Below are 20,721 nucleotides of genomic sequence, written 5' to 3' on the forward strand. Positions count from 1 at the left end.
CACGCCCGACCACCCCGGATTCCTGACCTTGGTCTTTGGCCCCGACGCCGCGGCTCGCAGCGCCTGGTCGCCGCCGCTTCCGCCGCAAGCGCGCCTCGCGAGGGCGCCCGCGGGCGGCCGGAAATGGCCCCTCGCGGCTCCCGTCGCCAAGCCTCCGTTACTATTGTCACCTCCTTTTCCTCTCTTCCCCTGGTTCCCTTTCACTTCCGGGGTTGCTCTGGATCCGCTGGTTCCGTAACAACATCCCGTTGGCTTCCCTCAGGCGGCGGGACCGGTGCAGCCGCCGCCTCCCAGGAGCGCCCGCCCGCCCGGGCCCGCGCCTTCCCCGGCCCAGGCCTCCATGGCCACCAACCCGCAGCCGCAGCCGCCTCCTCCGGCGCCGCCGCCTCCCCCGCCGCAGCCGCAGCCGCCGCCGCCGCCGCCGGGCCCCGGGGCTGGCCCGGGTGCGGCGGGCGGCGCGGGGGCCGGCGCCGGGGACCCGCAGCTCGTGGCCATGATCGTGAACCACCTCAAGAGCCAGGGGCTCTTCGACCAGTTCCGCAGGGACTGCCTGGCCGACGTGGACACCAAGGTTCGGGGCGCACGGGGGCTGCGGGGGCAGGGCGAAGGGGAGGACCCCGAGGGCCGCCCTCTGGGGCAGTGTCCCGCACTCGTCCGTCGGCCGGCTGCGCCTCGACTTCCCCAGCTGGGGCCCCTGCTGAGCGCGCCTCTCCCTCCCCAGGTTCCCTGGGCAGCCGCTTCCTCTTTGAGCGGCTGCTAGGGGCCGGGCACTGTGCGAGGCTCGGTGCGTTCATTCATTCGCCGATCCTGTCGTTCGTTTAACGGGCTCGTGTTAATCACCTGCCCTGCTTAGACGCGGGGAGTATGGTGGTGAGCAAGACTAAGTCATGGTTCTTCGGGAGACTCGTCTGGAAACACTAATGCTAACAGGGCTTTCATCTCTGGTTTTTTTTTTTTTTTTTTTTTTTTTTTTTTTTCGTGGTTTGCTTTGTATCCAAGTTATTTTTGCGTGCTCTCTTGAAGATTTTTGGGCGGGAAGGGTCATGTCTGTGTCCTTTGGAGGAATTCAGTGATTATGAATCAAATTATTAGCATTGTGCATTGCTGGTCACTGTGTGCGTGGGTGCAGAGGTAGGGAGGCAGAGCCGGTCGGTGGAAAGGTGGGCTAGAGAGACTGAGACTCTTGTTTCCACCGCTGACTGCCTGATTAAGGTGGCTCAGGCCAAGTCACTTCTCTGAAGTGACAAGGGGCAGGGGGATAGGGAGAACCAAGCCATTGAGTGAGGAAAGGTTGGAGGAGAGGTGACAGCAGGTATTGATTGAAGTGGAAGAAGGACAGGAAAGAAGAGAGTTCTGGAGAGTAATGGGAAGAGGGGAAAGGTCAGCAAGGTGCTTCCTTGTATGGAAAGAGTTAGGGGCTGGGAAGGGGAAGGATTTTGTACCAAATGTCAGAGTGAAAGGGGGTGGTGGCGGGAGTGAGTACACTTTGCTGATTCTGCAAAGAATGAGCAGTGGACAACCAGGATAGAGCAATCAGTGAGGAGGATGGAACACAGAGTCTGGAATTCTGGAAATGATTGAAGCAGGAAGCTTCAGTTGGAAACAGTTAAGAAATTGGGGTATTTGGCTTATATCTGGTTGGGTCCCTCAGATTGGAGTTTGCACGGGGTAAGGGTTTTCTCAACACATTCCTCACATTTTCTGAGGAACCTCATGTCTTTGAGACAAGGAGTGTTTGCATCCTTACACGGATTTTTCCTTGGGACTCTGTCCACCAGGATTTGATGGAAACTGCACACGATTCTGCTGTCTTCCCTGGGAAAACCCTCTGGAGAATCTGGGGATCTCTGATCCACCATGTGGACCAGAAGTAGAATGTGCTTTTTCGGGGTGTTGGGATTTTTACACCACAGAGAATTCAAGATACTTGGAGATGTTCATCTGTGTAGGAAGTATATAGTTTTCTCACTTTGTTTTAGGGAATATGCACAGCCATCTTTTTGAAAATAATGTCTGTTGCCCTTTTTAAAAAAAAAAAAAATGGGAGATGAGACAGATCCAGGTACGTGTTATGTAGATGACGCTGGTTATTTGTATCGGGCAAATAGAGATTTCACTCTGCTGTTCTGAGAAACCACATCTCTAGGTTACCCTTGCGCAGGCACATTGGAAACTTGACTATGCTAAAGGGGGCGCTGCAACACCTAAGGCTCAAATTTTTCTTCATCCCCCATCCCCACTAAATGTTATTGTTATGTGTTTGTAATTCCCCTGCCAGATCCTCTCAGAGTGGAGCCTGAAAACCTTTCTTGGTGGGAAGGAAGGGAGGACGGTTGCTCGGACAATCTAATGAAGCCAGGACCTTCTCCCAAGAAAAAATGTACATGTGCACGTTAAAGTACAACTTTTGTCATTCAGAAACGGTCGACTGTAGGCAGTTACATGTGGCTCAGCCTAATACCCAGTTGCAAGGAGTTCAGGGGCCGCAGAACAAGGTCCCTTGTTTTAATGTTGGAAACTAGAGAACTGAAATAATACCCCTTCCCTGACGGGAAAGGATGCCTGTGTGCAGCGAAATTCTTTCCTCACCCCTCCTGTGCTTGCTTTCTCCCTCTGTCTTCACTCCTGATGCCTCCCCTCCTCTCTTTTTCCTCCTTGTCTTCTACCTCTGTGCCTCCTGGTTCTGGTTCTCTTTCCTCTTTCCCCCATGAGTGTCTCCCTCTTCCTGTTCCTTAGCTTTACTAACGATTATGCAGATTTTAATCTGATTTAAAGTGTTTCTTCTTGTTGTGTAGCATTTTATATCCTTTTTCATATATATGTATATACATATACATACATATGACTTAAGTTTGAAAGTCTCAAAAATCCTACAGAAGCCAAGGTTTTCTTTTGAGCCTAACATTCCTCTCCATGTGATGAGTGGGTCAGAGCAGACGTAAGATCCCCTGTTCACGCAAAGGAGCATCACTTTTAGGGAACCGTCGAATCTGCTCTGTAAGAACAACTTGTAATTGAGACCATTTGTGGTATGGTGCTTTTGATAATTGAACCCTGAAGACTGACCTGCTTTATGTCAAACTCTGACCTGCAGTACAGAATCTATAGGGTTATAGCAGTAACTGGCTTGTCAGTCGCATGCATATTTAAGAATCAAGACATTTGACACCTATCAGGAGCTCTCCAAGAGCAAAGCCACCATCCAGCCCAGCGTGGTTAAAGCAAGATGAGGAGTACGAAAGTCCGCTGGCATTCCCGCGGGCCAGAAAACCCTCCAGACTGCCCTGGGGTTATTGATGGCCTCTAACCAACCAAGAGAGGGATCTGACCTTAGCAAACCAATCAGCCCTCCTACCCAAAGAATGAGAACCTTAGTCATCCCAAGATCTAACTAAGGCTGAGGCTCCTCTGCTGTAGATTCCTAGTTCTCAGATCCCTGCCGTTTCTGACCCCTTGGCTCTGAGGTCACCCTGGAGAGTGTGAAGAGGGAAGATCAAGAGAGGCCTGTCCTTCTGTCCCAGGCAGAGAACTCAGCAACCAAATAAATATGGCACCTTTCTCCCCAGGTAATAAAGGCCAAGTTTTGTATACTTTCTCGGTTACAAGTGGCTCCTGGTCACTGTGACTATTGCCTCTCTTTTTTTTTTTTTTTTTCTTTTTAGATTTGAAAGGAATATTGAAGACAGAGTATATAAACTTACTCACCCAACACATATTCATTATGTACAAAGCACTGTTCAGATGCCAGGATACAGCAGTGAACAAAACCTCCCTGCTTTTATGGAGCTTGCATCCCAGCAGCGAAAAGCAGACAGGGGATAACGTGTAATAGGTCCTGTGGAAGAAATAAAGCAGGGTGAGGGTGGAAAGGGTTGCTGATTTGTTTTCAGTAAGTTGTCCGGGGAAGATTTCAAGGTGTTACTTGAGGCGTCACTGAAGGAACCGAAGAGACCATCCATCCAGCTGTGTGGGGCTCAGTGCTCTAAGTAGAGACCACAGCCAGGGGGAAGGCCTGAGGCAGGACCTGGTGAGGGAGAAAGTGACAGAAGGTGAGATAGGAGTGGCCCTCCGTCCCCCCTCCCTTCATGGATCTGGCAGGCCTTGGACGCCATTGTAAGAGATTGGCTTTTACTGGAGCTGAGAAGCCATTGGCACCTTCTGAGCCTAAGGACATGGTCTGACTCCCCTTTTAGATGGGTTGGGTTTAGGTGAGTAATTATTAAGGGTGTCCCCTTCACACTCAGTCATGATGTAGTTTGGACAATAAATATATGATTACCCTAATTTTGGAAGATTAACCCGAGCCACTGTGTGAAAAATAGACTTCAGGTGGGCAAGTGGTCAGAAGTAGGGAGATGGGTTGGGAATCGAGAGAGGAGATGAGAGCACCTTGGACCAGAGGGGTGGCGGTAAAGGGGGTGGAAAGTGGTCAGATTCTGAGTGTATTTTGATGCTACTGCGGACAGAATTTGCCAAAGGTTTGGAGGTGGGGTGGAAGAGAAAGGGAGGAGTCAAGGATGACTCCAAGGCTTTTGAGCAGAGCACTGGAAAAGGAAGAAAAGAGGAAAAGGAAAGCTTCTCAGAGGAGTAATGGGATCCAAAATATTGCTGAAGTCACTAGGCTTTTTACTGAAAGGAGAATGTGGCAACAAGGAGACTTACCTGTTGTAGTTCAGATTGGAGCTTGTTTGGGGCAGCGAGAGTGCTGAATGCTTTGTGATGATGTTTGAGTCCAGTGGTTCTGGGATTGGGGGATACTGGAGACAAGAATTATGTTTTAGAGTCAGTGGGGAGAAAATTCGTTTTAGTTCACGTTGATTTTGGATAAATGGAGAGGGATGTGAGACGGGATCTTGAGTGTCTCTTGTAGGACAGGAAATAGGAATCAGCAAAAGTCTGGAAATTGGGAGGGATGAGGGGGCATCACAAAGGGATGAAGTCTTATCATCTGTGCCTGAGATAGGTATCTGGCCATCTCCGCGGACAGCTACTTTTTTAATTGCTTATCTGCCAAGCAGTGTGAGAAGCTATGTGGAAACGAAGATGAAGGGAATGTGAGGACCCGGCTTCCTCTTCAGTGGAGAGATAAATACCCCCCTCCCCAAAATACAGTACAGGGCAAGCATTGTTGGAAAGGGGGTATGTACACAGGATGGGAGGAACATGGGGGAAAGCCAGGGGTGACATCACAGACGAGGGTGAGCTCTGAAGGCGAGAAGTTTGCCAAATAGAGAGTAGAGGGAATGGTAGGTACAGAAGATTGAAGGCGTGAGAATGTTTCACTGGACTACGGGCTTTGAAGGGTAAGGTTAGGAGCCACAAACAGCAGATGAAGCCGTATGGCCATTCAGGGACTCTCACTCCACTACATGAAAAGCCACGTGACAGACCGCGAGTGGTGGGGGTGGGGGGGCAGGCTCTAGGAAGGAGGGGTGCAGTCCTGATTGGGTGGTCAAGCACTCCTAGGCATGTCCTTTTAAGAGGTGACATACGGGGATGTCACAGTCACTTAAGTCTGTGCCTGGATGGCACAGTCACTTAAGCGTCTGACTCTTGATGTTGGCTCAGGTCACGATCTCACGGTTCTCTCGCGGGTTGCACGTTGGAGTCCAGCATCGGGCTCTGTGCTGACAGTGGAGCCTGCTTGGGATTCTCTGTCTTCCTCTCTCTGCCCCTCCCCTGTTCTCTCTCACTCTCTTTCTCAAAAATAAATAAACTTAAAAAAAAAAAAAAAGTGACATACCATGTGTTCTCTCTCCTGCTTCCCTTAACTTAGGGGTTCTCAGCCTCAGCACCATTGACATTCTGGGCTGGAACGTTCTTTGTTGTTCGGGTTTACCTGTGCACTCTAGGGCACTCAGCGGCATCCCTGCCCTCAACGCACAAGATGCCAGTGGCAGCTCCCTGAGTCGTGGCCACCGAAAATGTCTCCAGACATTGTCTAAAGTGCCCTGGGGTGGGGGTGGTGGAGGCAGAATCGCTCCTGGTTGAGGACCACTGCTTACGTTAGATCGAATGCCTGGTTGCAATGTTGGTTCAGCCCGTTTCCACTCCCCCGGTACACATCTTCATCACCGTAGTTACTGCCTCCTTTCCGAAGTACATCGTGTGTCTCTTTACTCTCTCCCTATCGGAAGATTACTGGGCAGAAAGCTCAGCCATAGCGTATCCCTCTGCTCACGTGCAGTGGGTTCCTGTCCTCAACCCCATAATCCCAGACGTCTACACGTCTGGGATGCCCTCCAGCCCGTGGCCGCAGGCTGTCTGCAACCTCGTATCTCTGCTTTTTTATATTCTCTTCCCCCACCAACTTGGAGGCTCCCAGATGCTCCTGACCCCACATTTTCTCATCCACTTGTACTGCTTCTGTTGGCTGTATGTGCAAGGCCTGCCTCTCCGATGACCAGCTGCTTTGTGAAACTCGGAGGGTCCAACTCAAATGCCATGTCCTCAGCAAAGACTTATTCCTCTGCTCCCCTCCCTTTCTTGGCTCCAGATCATCTGAAGCTAATCTAACCCAGATAGTTACTTGTATCTGATTTTCGAGTCCTTTGTCTATAGATGAGAGGTATGTCTTTCTTCTTTGTGTCCTCCTATCTCCAAACATCTTGGCTTTAACAAAATAAGCAGTATTTGCATGTCTCAGTTATCCTGAAGCAGGATGGTCCTAAGCTGAGAAACTTCGTGGCCACATTGATGCTGTAATCTAAAAAACGTTAACACTGTTAAGCATCCTCAAATTCCTGAGACTTAGAAATATTGATATTATGTAACACTTGTGATTTATAACATTTGTCTTTCCCCCCCACTTCCCAGCCTGCCTATCAGAACCTGAGACAACGGGTTGACAGCTTTGTTGCGAACCACTTGGCAACTCATACATGGAGTCCTCACCTCAATAAGAACCAGCTGAGAAACAACATTAGACAGCAGGTGCTCAAGTAAGTCTTCCAGACCCAGAGTCCCTAGGCAGGCTTGAAGGCATCAGTCTGCTCTGTGGAAGGCAGAGACCATTTTGTGGAAGCTAGATGTCGTTTTATCACGTCTGGTTGGCTGTTTCGAGGATGGCGCAGTGCAGTTTTAGAGGGGGCTCAAATCGCTTCACGTTTCCCCATGAATTTTAGCAGTCTGACTTCTGCAGACCTTTGGAAATACCTGAAGGACCAGGATGCCAATGTGACTCCAGAAACAAAATACTAGGGTATAATGTTAATTGCTGGTAAGTGCCAGAATATCCCATAAAGATCAGGCTTTATTATTCTGCTTTGATAAGTAAAAAAGGCATTCTAGATCACGGCAGTTAAAATAATTTCCCCTAATTTGAGGCCATGTCTCCTATCTTCTAATACGACTCCCCTCTTTTTTTTTTTCTTTTGCACTTTACTGTGACTTTTAAGTCTGCTTCTTAGTGATGATATAGCCAAAAAAAAAAAAAAAAAAAAGGCAGGAAAGTGTGTTTGGACCTGTCAGAGCCATTTTGGGTAAAGATAAAGAGAATGAGAAGAGCTGGAGTGTTTAGAGGGACCTTTAAAAAAAATCATATTTGTTCCCAGAAAAGCAGATTTACAATACCATCTTGTTCTTGAATATAAATATTTGCCAAGACAGGAAGACCCGGACCTCGTATCCCTGCGTCACCCTCCCCGCGGAAGGGGTGACTGAGTTATTTAAAGAGTGCCCAGTCTTCCTTTCTTGACAAATATTTACGTTCAGGCTCATCTTTTAGAATGAAATGTGACTTTTAAACAGTTAAACAAATTCATCTTCTACCTCCCACCTCTTCAAACCCTCTAGTCCGGTAGGAACCCTGCAAGCCTACCTGGTGTGCAGGCCCCGGGGAAGCCCCACAAACAAAGCTTCACACTCTGACTCAAAGACCCATTTAGCCACACGTAATACTAGACACCTGGAACCTGGGGGCCCTGACTGTCTCTGACTGAATAAGAGAAGAGGGAAATTTAACAATAGCTTTGTTGTCTGCATTTTAAAGGATGTTTGCGAAACCTATAAAACAGTCCCCGAGAGGGCAAAAGACGCCAGGGAAGGCTGCAGAGTTAATACCTGATGGGAAAAGCCAAAGACTTTCCTGAAAACCCGAGGGTCTGTGGCTGCCGACATTTCCAGGCTTTTCCGACCAGGAGCCGGAATAGCAGGGGGTGGGGGTGGGGCAAACCTCGGGGCAAGGTCGGGGCCTGCCCTCGCTTCTACAGAGCACTCCCCGATTACAGAGGGTGGAGCTGCCCCCCCTTTTTAAACCAGCCATCACATCCCTTTGAAAGCATAGAGTTTTTACTGGGGGGATGTGGGGGAGGTGCATTCTTTTTTTTCATACGTTGAGCAACCAAAGTCTTAGGCAGATTTCCTGGCATTGTATTTACCCCTCAGCAGGCAAAACCTATCAAGGAGGGAAGCAGTCCTTCATTCTTTTCTCACCCCTGTAAAATCGAAAGCACTTAACAAGTCTTAATAGCCCCCTTATAAGACATTTTCACAGAATCCTGCTTAGTGAGGGGTTGCTGTACATTTCAGTAAAGGGTTCTTGTGACCACCAGCCTGGGTCTTGGGAACTATCTTCTAGAGACACTTAAATTTCTTTTTTTAATGTTTATTCAGTTTTTGGGAGAGAGAGAGACAGAGAGCGCACGCAAGCAGGGGAGGAGCAGAGAGAGGGAGACACAGAATCTGAAGCAGCCTCCGGGCTCTGAGCCGTTAGCACAGATCCCGAAGAGGGGCTCGAACTCACAAGCCCTGAATTGTGACCTGAGCCGAAGTCTGGCGCTTAACCGACTGAGCCACCCACGCACCCGTCTTCTAGAGACATTTCATAACAGGACAAACAGCTTCCCTTGGATAATTTAGGAATTGCTCTTCTTAGACTAACATCTGTAAATTCTCTGCTAGCTATGTTATTTATTATTTTTTTTTAAATGTTTATTTGAGAGAGTAAGAGAGCATGAGCTGGGGAAGGGCAGAGAGAGAGGGAGAGAGGGAATCCCAAGCAGGCTCCACGCTGTCAGCACAGAGCCCGATGCGGGGCTCGAACTCACAAACTATGAGATCATGACCTGAGCCGAAATCAAGAGTCAGATGCTCAACCAACAGAACTACCCAGATGCCCCATTAATTAAAATATTCTCTTACTGAGTAAAGTTACATATCACTTGAGTATATCATTTTCAAGCTTCCTTAAGGAAAGATACCACAGTATTTAGTTGTCCAGCTATTGTTGTAGAGAGGGACCAGCCTCTATACATAAAATTTCAAACAGTTTTTCCTACAAAGACTTTGAGAAATATTCAATTGACCATTAGCCTGAACCATCTACAATTCCCATTTTTGTAGGACAAAAATACGGCAATTTCAAATGGTTCAACTTAATAATTGATCTTCGGACTCAGTGGTATTTTTTTTTAATGTTTATTTATTTTGAGAGATTGTGAGTGGGAGAGGGGCAGAGAGAGAGAGAGAGAGAGAATATCCCAGGCAGGCTTCATGCTCAATGCAGAGCCCGACGTGGGGCTCGATCTCACAACCGTGACATCATGACCTGAGCCCAAATCAAGAGTCAGAAGCTTAACCCACTGAGCCACCCAGGCACCTCTCAGTAGTGTTCTTTTTATGCATTCATTTGAACAACAGAATCTAAAATGCCAGATAGCTCTAAATAATGATCTTACTGAACAGAATTTGAAAGGAAAAGGAAGTAGCTTTAATCAGGAAAATACTACCTACTGGCATTTCGGCTTTGCCCTTGAGTCCAAGGCTGTAGCATCTCCCTCTGGTGAGGCTGCTGTGACCACACCATACTAGAGTGGGCCCACTAAGAGCAGTGTGTTCATTAGGATGGCCCCCACTTTGATTTAAGATCAGAGCTGACCTCGCGGGAGACTAGACTGAAATAGACGAGGGCCTGGAATAGAGGCAGAGAAACATCGGCTGCAGCAGTGATGTTAGGGTGAGTGGGTTTTATTTTTTATGCTGTGCCTTTGTGGTGTGCCTGAAAACGTTTTTAAGATTGCTTGTCCTTGTTTCTTTTACACCTGCTACATGTTAAAGGCACCTCTAAGATGTAACGATGTGTGCAGGATTTGCATTTTTTTTTTTATCTTAGAACTTTAAAAAGCAGGTTACCTACTTTGTCCGGTGTTGACTCATTTTTCTCTGTGGCCCACATAAGTAGAATTATAGTATCACAAGGCTGCAAGGTACCTCAGGAAATGGAAATCAAATCCATCCTCCACTCAGAAAGAGCTGCACTCAAAAATAGCATTGTCAAGTGTAAGGAGAGATGGCTCCCCCGTTCTGCGGAGAGAGCCGAGGCCTAGAATCTGGAAGAGACAGCCCCCGGCTCATCCAATACTGTCCAGAAACATTGGCTCCTCAGGTGGTTGGTTTGGTTTTGTTTTGTTTTAGCAAGAAACGAGGTGTAAGTGCGTTTCTTAAAACAAATCCACATCCTCTTATTTTACTCACGCTTTTGTGATTTTCTGCACATTTCAGTCTGTGTCGCCCCCTTTGCTCCTCCCGTCTCTTGCGTGTATTTCTCTCAGCTCTTTCCTCCTCTTTGCTTCTATGGAAATCAAGGCTCAGTGGAAGTATCTTCTCTTTGTGAAGCATTCCCAGATCACCTTAAACATATTTAATACTTCTCCATTCCCCTCTTTCCTAGAGTAGACGGTGTCTTATAGTGCCTGCCCTCTGGTATTTTAATCATGTCTGTCTCTCCCGCCAGACCAGAAACCAGGTCTGATTTGTAACAGAACGATCCCCAGCATGGTGCCTGTTATGGAGAAGACACTCGTAACCTGATTGTTGAATGAATAAATCATCAGTTTTTACAGCAGGAAGATAATGTAATAAAAAGAAAACGAGAAGTCTTAAGTTTTTCTTTATTTTTCTGAAGTTTGCTTTCTTTTCTTTGTTTTATAAGCTTGTTGAAATTACACTCTGTATATGTTCTTCAGTTTTCCTGGAGATTCTCATATTTCTAAAAGGCTTACATTTTTCTGCTAAAAAAAAAAAAATTGTGGACTCCATAGATTTATACCCAGAACTCAGCTTTAGTGGTCATTTATTCCCATATGCCCTGGCCAGGGTTGGGGTAAGGTAAGCATCACCTGGAAGTGTGGGCTCTAGATAATGTATTGTGTCTAGTTCTTTTTTTTTTTTTTTTAACGTTTATTTTTTTATTATTGAGAGACAGAGAGAGACAGAGCATGAGCATGGGAGGGGCAGAGAGAGGAGGAGACACAGAATCTGAAGGAGGCTCCCAGCTCTGAGCTGTCAGCACAGAGCCCGACGTGGGGCAGGAACTCACAAACCCAGTGAGATCATGACCTGCGCTGAAGTCAGACGTTTAACCAACTGAGCCACCCAGGCGCCCCGTATTGTGTCTCGTTCTAAAGGTGTTTTGTTTCTTGTTTTGCCTGCTTTAGCGTTTCCACTAGCGACACCGCTGGTAGAAAGTATACAGTCTTTCTTGCAGTGTGATCGACCTAAATGCTGCCTGGTGTGAAACTGACTTCCCATTGCCTATTCTTTCCATATATTGAGATGAGTGGATTGGGTAATTTCAGGTTGAACATATATGTGACAGGTACAATTTTATTTAAAAGCAATTAATGTAAATCATATGAAATTGTGTTTTACCTTTCTGTAAAACTTATTTTGTGTTTCAGATCAGGAATGTTGGAGTCTGGTATTGACCGAATTATTTCTCAGGTTGTGGATCCAAAGATCAACCACACGTTCAGACCTCAGGTGGAGAAAGCTGTGCATGAGTTTTTGGCCACCCTAAACCACAAAGAGGAAGCAAGTGGCAGCACAGCCCCCGATGATGAGAAACCAGACTCTTCTGCCATTACACAAGGTGCTTTGCTTTTACTCTTGGTCAGTTCCTTTGCTTTGCTTCTTGAACTGAGTATCAAGCTAGGGATATAATTATCAATTTTGTTCCTTGGCTACTCTAGTGAAATTATATTTATTTCAAATATCACATTCCTCAACTGATAGAACATTTCTTTTTGAGATTAATGCAAAATGGTAGACATTTTCCTGACGTGTTGGCTGTGTGTACGTGTGTGCGTTTCAACTGAGGGAATAATTAATATAACCGAAGAGAATTAGACTATTCTCAGATTTGCATGGTGCCTTTCCTATGACACAGTGTTAGAACAGTAGAGGATTTAGAATGTGCTCGGTGTTAGCACAGGTATCCGAAAGTCTAAAAGAGTATGAATGGTCTGCACAGCATACGTGTCTTATAAAGATGAGAGTGTCTTGTAGCATCGATTCATCAGAGGGGCTTACCTTCTGCATAAGTTTTTTCTAACGCTCATCTTTCCCTCAAAGGTGTCCCAGTGCCTGGACCCAGCGCTAATGTAGCCAATGACGCCATGTCAATCTTGGAAACCATAACTTCTCTTAACCAAGAAGCTAGTGCAGCCAGAGCTTCAACAGAAACATCAAACACCAAGACCAGTGAGAGAGTGTCCAAAAAACTCCCATCTCAGCCCAGCACTGACACTAGTACCGAGAAAGAGAGAACTTCAGAGGACATGGCTGACAAAGAAAAGTCTACACCCGACTCTGCAGGGGAAGGACAGGAAACAGCCCCCAAGTCTGAAGAATTAAATGATCTCCCTTGTCCAGTTGAGGAAATTAAAAATCACACAAAAGAGAGTAGTAGTTCAATTCTGCTAAATAAGGATGTTCAACAGGAAAGCATTGACCAAAAAAATAAATCAACGGACAAAGGTGAAAAGAAACCAGAGAGCAATGACAAAGGAGAAAGAAAGAAAGAAAAGAAGGAAAAGACCGAAAAGAAGTTTGACCACCCAAAAAGGAGTGAGGACCTACAAAAAGCGAAAGAAGAAAAGCAAGCAAAGGAAAAAGATGTAGAGTGTTCAAAACTCCCGTCAGAAAAGAATAGTAATAAAGCTAAAACCATTGAAGGGACAAAAGAAGGTATATAAAAACTTGCAAAAATCTACAACAGTTTACAGATCAAAGAGTGTCAGTTGGGGGGGGGGGGGGAGGGTGTCACATTTTTTTGACCTGTATTTAATGCAGAGTATTTTAAACGTAATTTAGGAATTGGGTGCTGAGTTTGTTCTTATAACATGACTTATCTTTGTGTTTTATTTCCTTCTCGAAGATTGCTCTTTAATAGATTCTGATGTGGATGGACTTACAGACATCACAGTTAGTTCTGTCCATACCAGTGACCTTTCATCTTTTGAAGAAGACACCGAGGAGGAAGTTGTAATGTCTGATAGCATGGAAGAAGGAGAGATTACGTCAGACGGTAAAGCATTTTACTTAATAACGCCTCTGGGAAGCTTCCTGTCGAGCATTGTTTGTATATTCACATGGCTATATCGTGAAAGACAGTGTGGTATACTGGCAAGAGCATGGGACTTTGTAGTTGGAAGATGTGTTTCTGAGTCCCAGCTCCGAGGTTGTCTGTCTGAGCAAGCTTGGTAAGTTACTCCACAAGCCTTGGTTCTCCATCCTTGAACTCCATCCCGCAGGTTTATTAGAAGATGTAGAGGAGACAGTGTATATGACGGTGCTGTGGGTGTGGGTGTCTGTGGGTTTGTGTGGGCGTTGTTGGGGGAGCACAGTCCCCAAGGCTGCTCTCACTTCTGACACCATTTGCAAAGTTGAGGTCTCCAAGCCTACCCTTAGGTTTGACGATTCTCTAGGAGGACTCCTAGAACTCACTGAAAGCTTTACAGTTCATGGTGGTGGTTTATTACAGTGAAGGGACACACATTCAGATCAGCCAAGGGAAGAGGCACACAGGCCAGAGTCCACGGAGCTTCCGGAAGCCCTTTCCCTGTGGGGTCACAGAGAGCATTACCTTCCTGGCATTGATGTCAGAAATATGTATATGGCTAATCGCCAACCAGGGAAGCTCACAGAAACCTTGATGTCCAAAATTTCTACTGGGGCTCCATCATGTAGACATAGCGTCAGATCTTAATCTCCAGCCCCTCCAGAGGTCAAGCTGATATGCCATGGCCCAAAGCTGCTGACCCAGATCATACCGTGAGTTGATTTAGCTTGACCCAAGACCCCCAGGCAGACAAACACTCGTGTCAGACATGACATTCCACAGACTTAGAGATTACCTCCCAGAAGCTACGGGCAAGACCATACTTCTCTGTAGAGTTTGTTTTTCACCCAGCCCTTACTAAGCACTTACTGTGTTCCAGGCACTGTGTACTCTTCTGTGTCCTAGCTCCTGTAATCCTTAGCAATCCTGAGAAGTAGGTCCAGGTGAGGAAAGAGAGTCACCAAGAGAAGGTGTCCTGTCTAGGGTCACGCAGCTATTGAGCTCCGGTGTCAGTTTCAACCCTGGTCTGGGCTTCTGACCAACACTTTGTGCTACTCTGTATCACGTGATTAAGTTCTGCTTACGACCTTTGTTAAAAATCAAATATTATTTGCAACTACTTGTAAGCAGCATTTTGTAAATTTGCCGTGGGCTTTTGGATAGGACACCTGGAGAGAAAATCCTAGAGGAGAAAAAGTAGAAGCTTTTAATTCCACCTTTTAATTTCAGTCCATCCCAGTTTGCATCCTTAGTATCCCCCTAAAAACGAAATGACCAGCCCAGAAAACAACGTCAGGTATGCTTTTCATACCTCGTTGTGAGGTCAGTTCCGTAGGCCCTGTGTATATGATGGATATCACTCATCCTGTGTGTACCCCACTTTCTGAAGCCTGACTGAAATTCTCATCCTAGGTGCTTTTGTGGGGCTTTCCACGTTTTTTCCTGGACAGGACTAGGTTTTATATGTCTGAGATCCAAGAAGGAAGAAGGTGACTGTTTGGAGAGTACTAAGTGGTAGAAATGAAGACCTTGTTTAAGGTTTCTACTTCACTTGCTGTGTTGTGGGAAACATACCCACCTTCCTAGGGTAGGGGGCTTTTAGTACATCCTTGGTGTGGGCCAGTTATTGACTCTTGCCTCTTGTGTAGTGAGAGACTCTCGGGTGGTCATTAAAATCTCAAAATTAAAAAAAAAATCTCAAGCCTACTTTAAAGTGTGGGTTCAAGTGAACTTGTTCCGTTTCACAGTGGCAAAGCCACGTCCGTACCAAGTCTACTGACGTACTAATGAGAATTAAGTATTTGTCAGGGAACCCTGAATGGTGACAGGGTCTAATTTTTTTTTTTGCCTTCTTTATGTGTGAGAAGCTCATTGGAAGAAGTAAATTTCGATATGGATGGGATGATGGCCTTGAAAAATGTTTATTTCTGATTTTTTTGCATCCTGGTATTTTCCATTGGGCTGACAAATGCACTTGAACTATATCGATAACTGCTTTTGTTGCTTAATGTTGATCAGGCATGGTGTCGACTTCATTGGTAATTCACAGAAGCACTCCTCTTTCTATTGGCTTTCTTCCAGATGAGGAGAAGAACAAGCAGAACAAAACAAAAACTCAAAACAGCGACCCCAGTGAAGGAAAAGCAAAAAGCGTGCGGCATGCTTATGTTCACAAACCATATCTTTACTCAAAGTATTACAGCGACTCTGATGATGAACTTACCGTAGAACAACGACGCCAGTCTATCGTAAGTCAGATTCGATCTGTCGCTATTTTAACCTGTCACATCAGGTTGACAAACCTGGCTAGTCTGTGTGCAAGGTACTGGGCAGCAGACAGAACCATGACATGGAGGTTCTGCCTTCAGCAGCCTGTCATTTAGGCAGAACAGACATAAACGTGTGACGTAGGTGTTTGTGTCATTATGCTTAATAGTGAAAACCGGGCAACAAGTGTTTCACAGTATGGAAATGTTTGAATCAAGTGTGGATCCAGCCCACACAAAGATAGGATGTGCAGCCATTAACATAAGATTAAGAGGGAAGTGCCGGTGGGTGGTTGAGTTGGTTAAGTGTCAGACTTCAGCTCGGGTCACGATCTCGCTGCTTGTGGGTTCGAGCCCTATGTCAGGCTTTGTGCTTGGAGTCTGGAGCTTGCTTCACGTTCTGTCTCTCTCTGCCCCTCCCTCGCTCATGCGCTCGCTCGCTCTCTTAGAAGTAAATAAACATTAAAAAATTTTATTTCAAAAAGAGAGAAGTGCAGTCTACAAATGTCCTAGGTACAAGATGTGTCATTGGATTAACAGCTTCTTAGAGAAAAAAATTTGCTACCTTATCATAGGTGTACGTCAGTTTTAAGATGACTTATGGTTTTAGAAACATTAAAATATGGAGCTGCACATCTTAGAGCGAGGAAATGCTGTTACCTACGATGGTCATTTGAAGGAGGTGGAAATGCTGATAGTTGCTTGTCTCTGAGAAGTTTGCTTCATCAGAGGTTATACCAATGCTTAGGGTTTTTAGCCCTCTAAGACTTGGAGTTCTGGCTGGAAAAGGGTGGGGGGCGTAACCCACGATGACCAGATTCTTGTTTTTTTATTTTATTTTATTTTATTTTATTTTATTTTATTTTATTTCTTTTTTTTTTTTTTTTTTTTTTTTTATACCTGACAGAGAGAAAGACACATCATGAGCGAGGGAGGGGCAGAGGGAGAGAGAGAGACACAGAATCTGAAGCAGGCTCCAGGCTCTGAGCTGTCCACACAGAGCCCGATGTGGGGCTCAAACCCAAAAGCCATGAGATCATGACCTGAGCCAAAGTCAGATGCTCAGCCGACTGAGCCACCCAGGCGCCCCTTGTTTTTTTAACATAGGATAGCAGAAAGTCCCATGTCCAAAACCTGGGTCCCAAGAGCATAACCCACAAGTCATATTTGTTGTAGAACTAGCCTGTCTCTTGAATTTGCACTTCAGTTTCTCCTTTAAGAATAATTTAAAAATTTGAGGTGCCCGTGTGGCTCAGTCGGTTAAGCGTCTGACTTCGGCTCAGGTCGTGATCTTGCAGTTTTTGAGTTAAAGCCCCGCGTCGGACTCTATGCTGACAGCTCAGAGCCTGGAGCCTGCTTTGGATTCTGTGACTCCCTCTCCCTCTGCCTCTTCCCCGCTCACTGTCTCTCAAAAAGTAAATGAATGTTTAAAAAAAAATTTTTTTGAGAATAATTTAAAAATTATTGTACACAGGAGATTTGCCTGTGTACATATGATGTACATTGATGTTCATATATATTTTCACAGCCAGCCTTTTAATTGAAGTAACTGGTTTATTAAACCACCATTTCCCAAAATGATACCTTTCCTATTCCTTAAACTAATGGCAATCTGAAAGAGTAATGGAAAATTTTCTGATCTGTCACTTCTGGTAGCTTCCAAATTATATAATGTGTATGCACCTTTGCAAAGCCCATTATTTTGTAAGAATATTTGAAGGGTAAACATACTTGTTTTCATTGTTTTTGCTTTTGCCTAATAGTTGGTCAGGATAATTGTGAATATTTTGTGGTTTTAGGCTAAAGAAAAAGAAGAGAGGCTTTTAAGAAGGCAAATTAATAGAGAGAAACTTGAAGAAAAACGAAAGCAGAAGGCAGAAAAGACAAAGTCTTCAAAAGCTAAGAGTCAAGGTATAGGAGGTGTTAACTTTAATATTTTAAATTATCTTGTATACTCCATTATTTTCTAGATATTCATATTACTTATGAGATGATATAAAATGATCTAAATTGCATCTCAATAAAGCTGTTGTATTAAAAAAATTATTCTTAAATATGGAAGGTTTTTTTTTTATTCTGATGTATCACTTTTTAAATTATATTGCTGTATCTAAGTTATACATTCTGTCAGGTACCAGCTTATACAGCTCTCATTAGCAATTTATTTTCCAGCCATTGTGGAATGAATTATCACTGGAAAATGGATTGTTTGCATGTGAGTAATCAAGCCTTGCTGGTGATATTAGTGGAATTAATCTGTGCTTTTTTGTTTACTAAAGTGTCAAACATTTATCTGGAATATTTCATTGAACAAAATTGAACTTTCTCTGGGCACTGATCCTTTGTAGCATACAAAAAAAAAAAAAAATACACACACATAAGCATTTGAAATAAAAAAGCTAAGACTTGTCCATCTAAAATATTACTTTTCTTCTAGTACAACTTAAGGATATTAAAGCCATTCAGCACTTTTACATTGATCAGAAATTCTCAATGAAAAATAAATATTACACTCTTTATAAATTCCATTCTAAAGTACAGCTTATTGATACTGCTTCTTTCCTAGGCAAAAATAGTGTGGACTTAGAAGAATCATCAACAAAGACTTTGGAACTGAAAACCCCCAGAATTAAAGAAGTCCTTAAAGAGCGGAAAGTATTAGAGAAAAAGGTAGCCTTAAGCAAAAGAAGAAAGAAAGATTCAAGGTACATGTTGTATCTGGCAGTGTTCCCATTATAACTTTCCCCTGGCATAGTTTCAGAAGGGAGGCATTGGCAGTGACAGTAAAGAACCTTACCTTGAAAGTGTGTGTTATTGTTGCACATTTATGAGAACCATGGGGGCTCAGAACTCTTTATATCCTCATTCCTTGTGTTAGTATCTCTACTGTAAAGTAGTGTGTTTTAATGTTTTTGGGAGAGGGGGGCCCGGAACTTTTTCATAATCTGATGGCAGTTTCGGATCTCCCCAGAAAAATGCGTGTGTATAAACACACAGTTGTTTTGAGAATTTCAGAGTTTATGGACCCTCTAGAATACTCAGGAAGTATCCCTGCAGTAGCCACTTAACCACTTATTTATAGTGACTGCATCCATTTTCTAGTCTTGCTAGGCATTCCCTTCAACAGTGTCTCATGCCTCTCCCCGTAAACCAGGGGGCTGAACCAAATGCTTATCTGTCATTGCATTGTCATAGTGAATTCTATAAGAATTAGAAAGCCAAAGAGACTCTGAAAGTGGCCTGAAGGCCCATGAGCCATAGGCTACAGTCAGGTTGCATTATGTACATTTGTCACAGACTTGGATGTAGCTGAACCAGTAACTAATCTTACTGAGAAATTCTTATATTTTATTCAAATTAAGCTCATATATGACTTTTTCTTCCCACTTAGGAATGTTGAAGAGAATTCTAAAAAGAAACAGCAATCTGAAGAAGATTCCAAAGAAACTCTCAAGACAAGTGAGGTGTGTCTGAATTAATAAAACCCATTTTAAATGTTCTTTTGTTAGATAAAGGCCATTCAGTCCTTCGGAGTAAAACTTGGAATGCAATTTGATCTTTTCCAAGTTAGATAAAAAATGTATCAAAATTAAAAAAAAAAAAAAAAAAAAAAAAAAGAGGGGCGCCTGGGTGGCGCAGTCGGTTAAGCGTCCGACTTCAGCCAGGTCACGATCTCGCGGTCCGTGAGTTCGAGCCCCGCGTCAGGCTCTGGCCTGATGGCTCGGAGCCTGGAGCCTGTTTCCGATTCTGTGTCTCCCTCTCTCTCTGCCCCTCCCCCGTTCATGCTCTGTCTCTCTCTGTCCCAAAAATAAATAAAAAACATTGAAAAAAAAATTAAAAAAAAAAAAAATGTATCACCTTCAGCATTCTTGAACCCCCATCTTATTATGACCTGAATTCCTCATTTTGACCAAGTTGATTCACGTGATCTTTTATCCAAGTAATAGCTACTTTTCTACTTTCCTTTCCCTCATTCCCCAGCCCCCCACCCTCATTTGTTATATTAGCAATAGCAAAATTGCCAGTAATGATAATGGAAAAGAAAGAGGGTAGCTAAAATCCCTTCTCCAGGGCAGATTATTCACTTCATTCTCCTACATTCCTCCACAAATGTACATAATTTTGTAGAGTGGGTGTAATCCTGCAAAATGATGTTAACATTCCCTCTTGCTCATTTCATGTTACCTTGTAAGTTTCTAGTTATTATATTTAATGACTGCATAGGGTTGTATTGAATAGATAGACTGTAACTTAAGCATTCCCTTATAGTTGAGCATTTAGATTACTTCCAAGATCTGCCAATGTAAGTACTGAAAGTACGTTTAATGAATACATTTTTTTCCCCCTGTTTGGATTATTTTCTTGGGATAAACTTTTGCTTTCACTGGATTCAGATCCTTATTTACCCTGCCATATTTATAATTCTATAGCCAAACTATCTTTTTTTTTTTTTTTTTTTTTTTTTTTTTGAGCAGACTCCATGCCCAACCTAGGGCTCAAACTCATGACCCTGAGATCAGGAGTTTCATGCTCTACTGTCTGAGCCAGCCAAGCACCCCTATACCGAAACTATCTTCACATTTCCAAGGGAAAACTAATAATTTGGTGATTATTTATTCATAGCCAGTAAATAATCTTGATTTCTTTATTCAGAAATTAGAGGCATATTTATAAGTATATCCTGATGCTTTAATGGCATACTTTAAAATATTTAACTTCATTTTGTGATAAATTTCTTTTAAAAATGACTTCATAAAATTTTGTTCATATAAACTGGTTGAAGCTTACTGTAAAATTAGGCGATAAAATCCTTGTTAGTTCTTTCTTTGAGGAATTTCACTTTAAACTGTTTTTTTAAGATCTTTCTATGTCCTACTCTGAATCTGTAGAAGTGCATTAATCTTTGTGTTAAATTGTAAGAAGTTGCAGTGATAAACTAACCCAGAGACACAGATCCTCCTGAGAACTTCAGCTCATTATTTGAATGAGAAATTATAGGTAGTGGTCAATGAGACTGTAGTATGTGTGGTCTGCGTTCACTGACTAACATTAATAATGTACTCGGTGCCATACTGTGGGACAGGGAGGAAGGGTCGGATGCTCTGGTCCATCATT

The 20,721-nt window shown here is 44.1% G+C and overlaps 1 protein-coding gene across 2 annotated transcripts in view; it reads left to right on the forward strand.

The window, feature by feature from the left end:
- The first annotated feature begins 221 nt into the window (after nucleotides 1-221).
- The window catches only part of BOD1L1 (biorientation of chromosomes in cell division 1 like 1), a 53,607-nt gene continuing 33,107 nt past the window's right edge, over nucleotides 222-20,721 (forward strand). For both annotated transcript variants that reach the window (XM_042984917.1, XM_042984918.1), the window contains exons 1-9: nucleotides 222-571; nucleotides 6,817-6,941; nucleotides 11,679-11,869; nucleotides 12,352-12,966; nucleotides 13,157-13,306; nucleotides 15,422-15,588; nucleotides 17,406-17,517; nucleotides 18,173-18,311; nucleotides 18,998-19,070. In XM_042984917.1, coding sequence (XP_042840851.1) covers nucleotides 341-571; nucleotides 6,817-6,941; nucleotides 11,679-11,869; nucleotides 12,352-12,966; nucleotides 13,157-13,306; nucleotides 15,422-15,588; nucleotides 17,406-17,517; nucleotides 18,173-18,311; nucleotides 18,998-19,070 — 1,803 coding nt within the window. In that variant the 5' untranslated portion in view covers nucleotides 222-340. The remainder of the gene's footprint in view (nucleotides 572-6,816; nucleotides 6,942-11,678; nucleotides 11,870-12,351; nucleotides 12,967-13,156; nucleotides 13,307-15,421; nucleotides 15,589-17,405; nucleotides 17,518-18,172; nucleotides 18,312-18,997; nucleotides 19,071-20,721) is intronic.

Source organism: Panthera tigris, chromosome B1, assembly GCF_018350195.1.
Source record: "Panthera tigris isolate Pti1 chromosome B1, P.tigris_Pti1_mat1.1, whole genome shotgun sequence".
Lineage (NCBI taxonomy): Eukaryota > Metazoa > Chordata > Mammalia > Carnivora > Felidae > Panthera > Panthera tigris.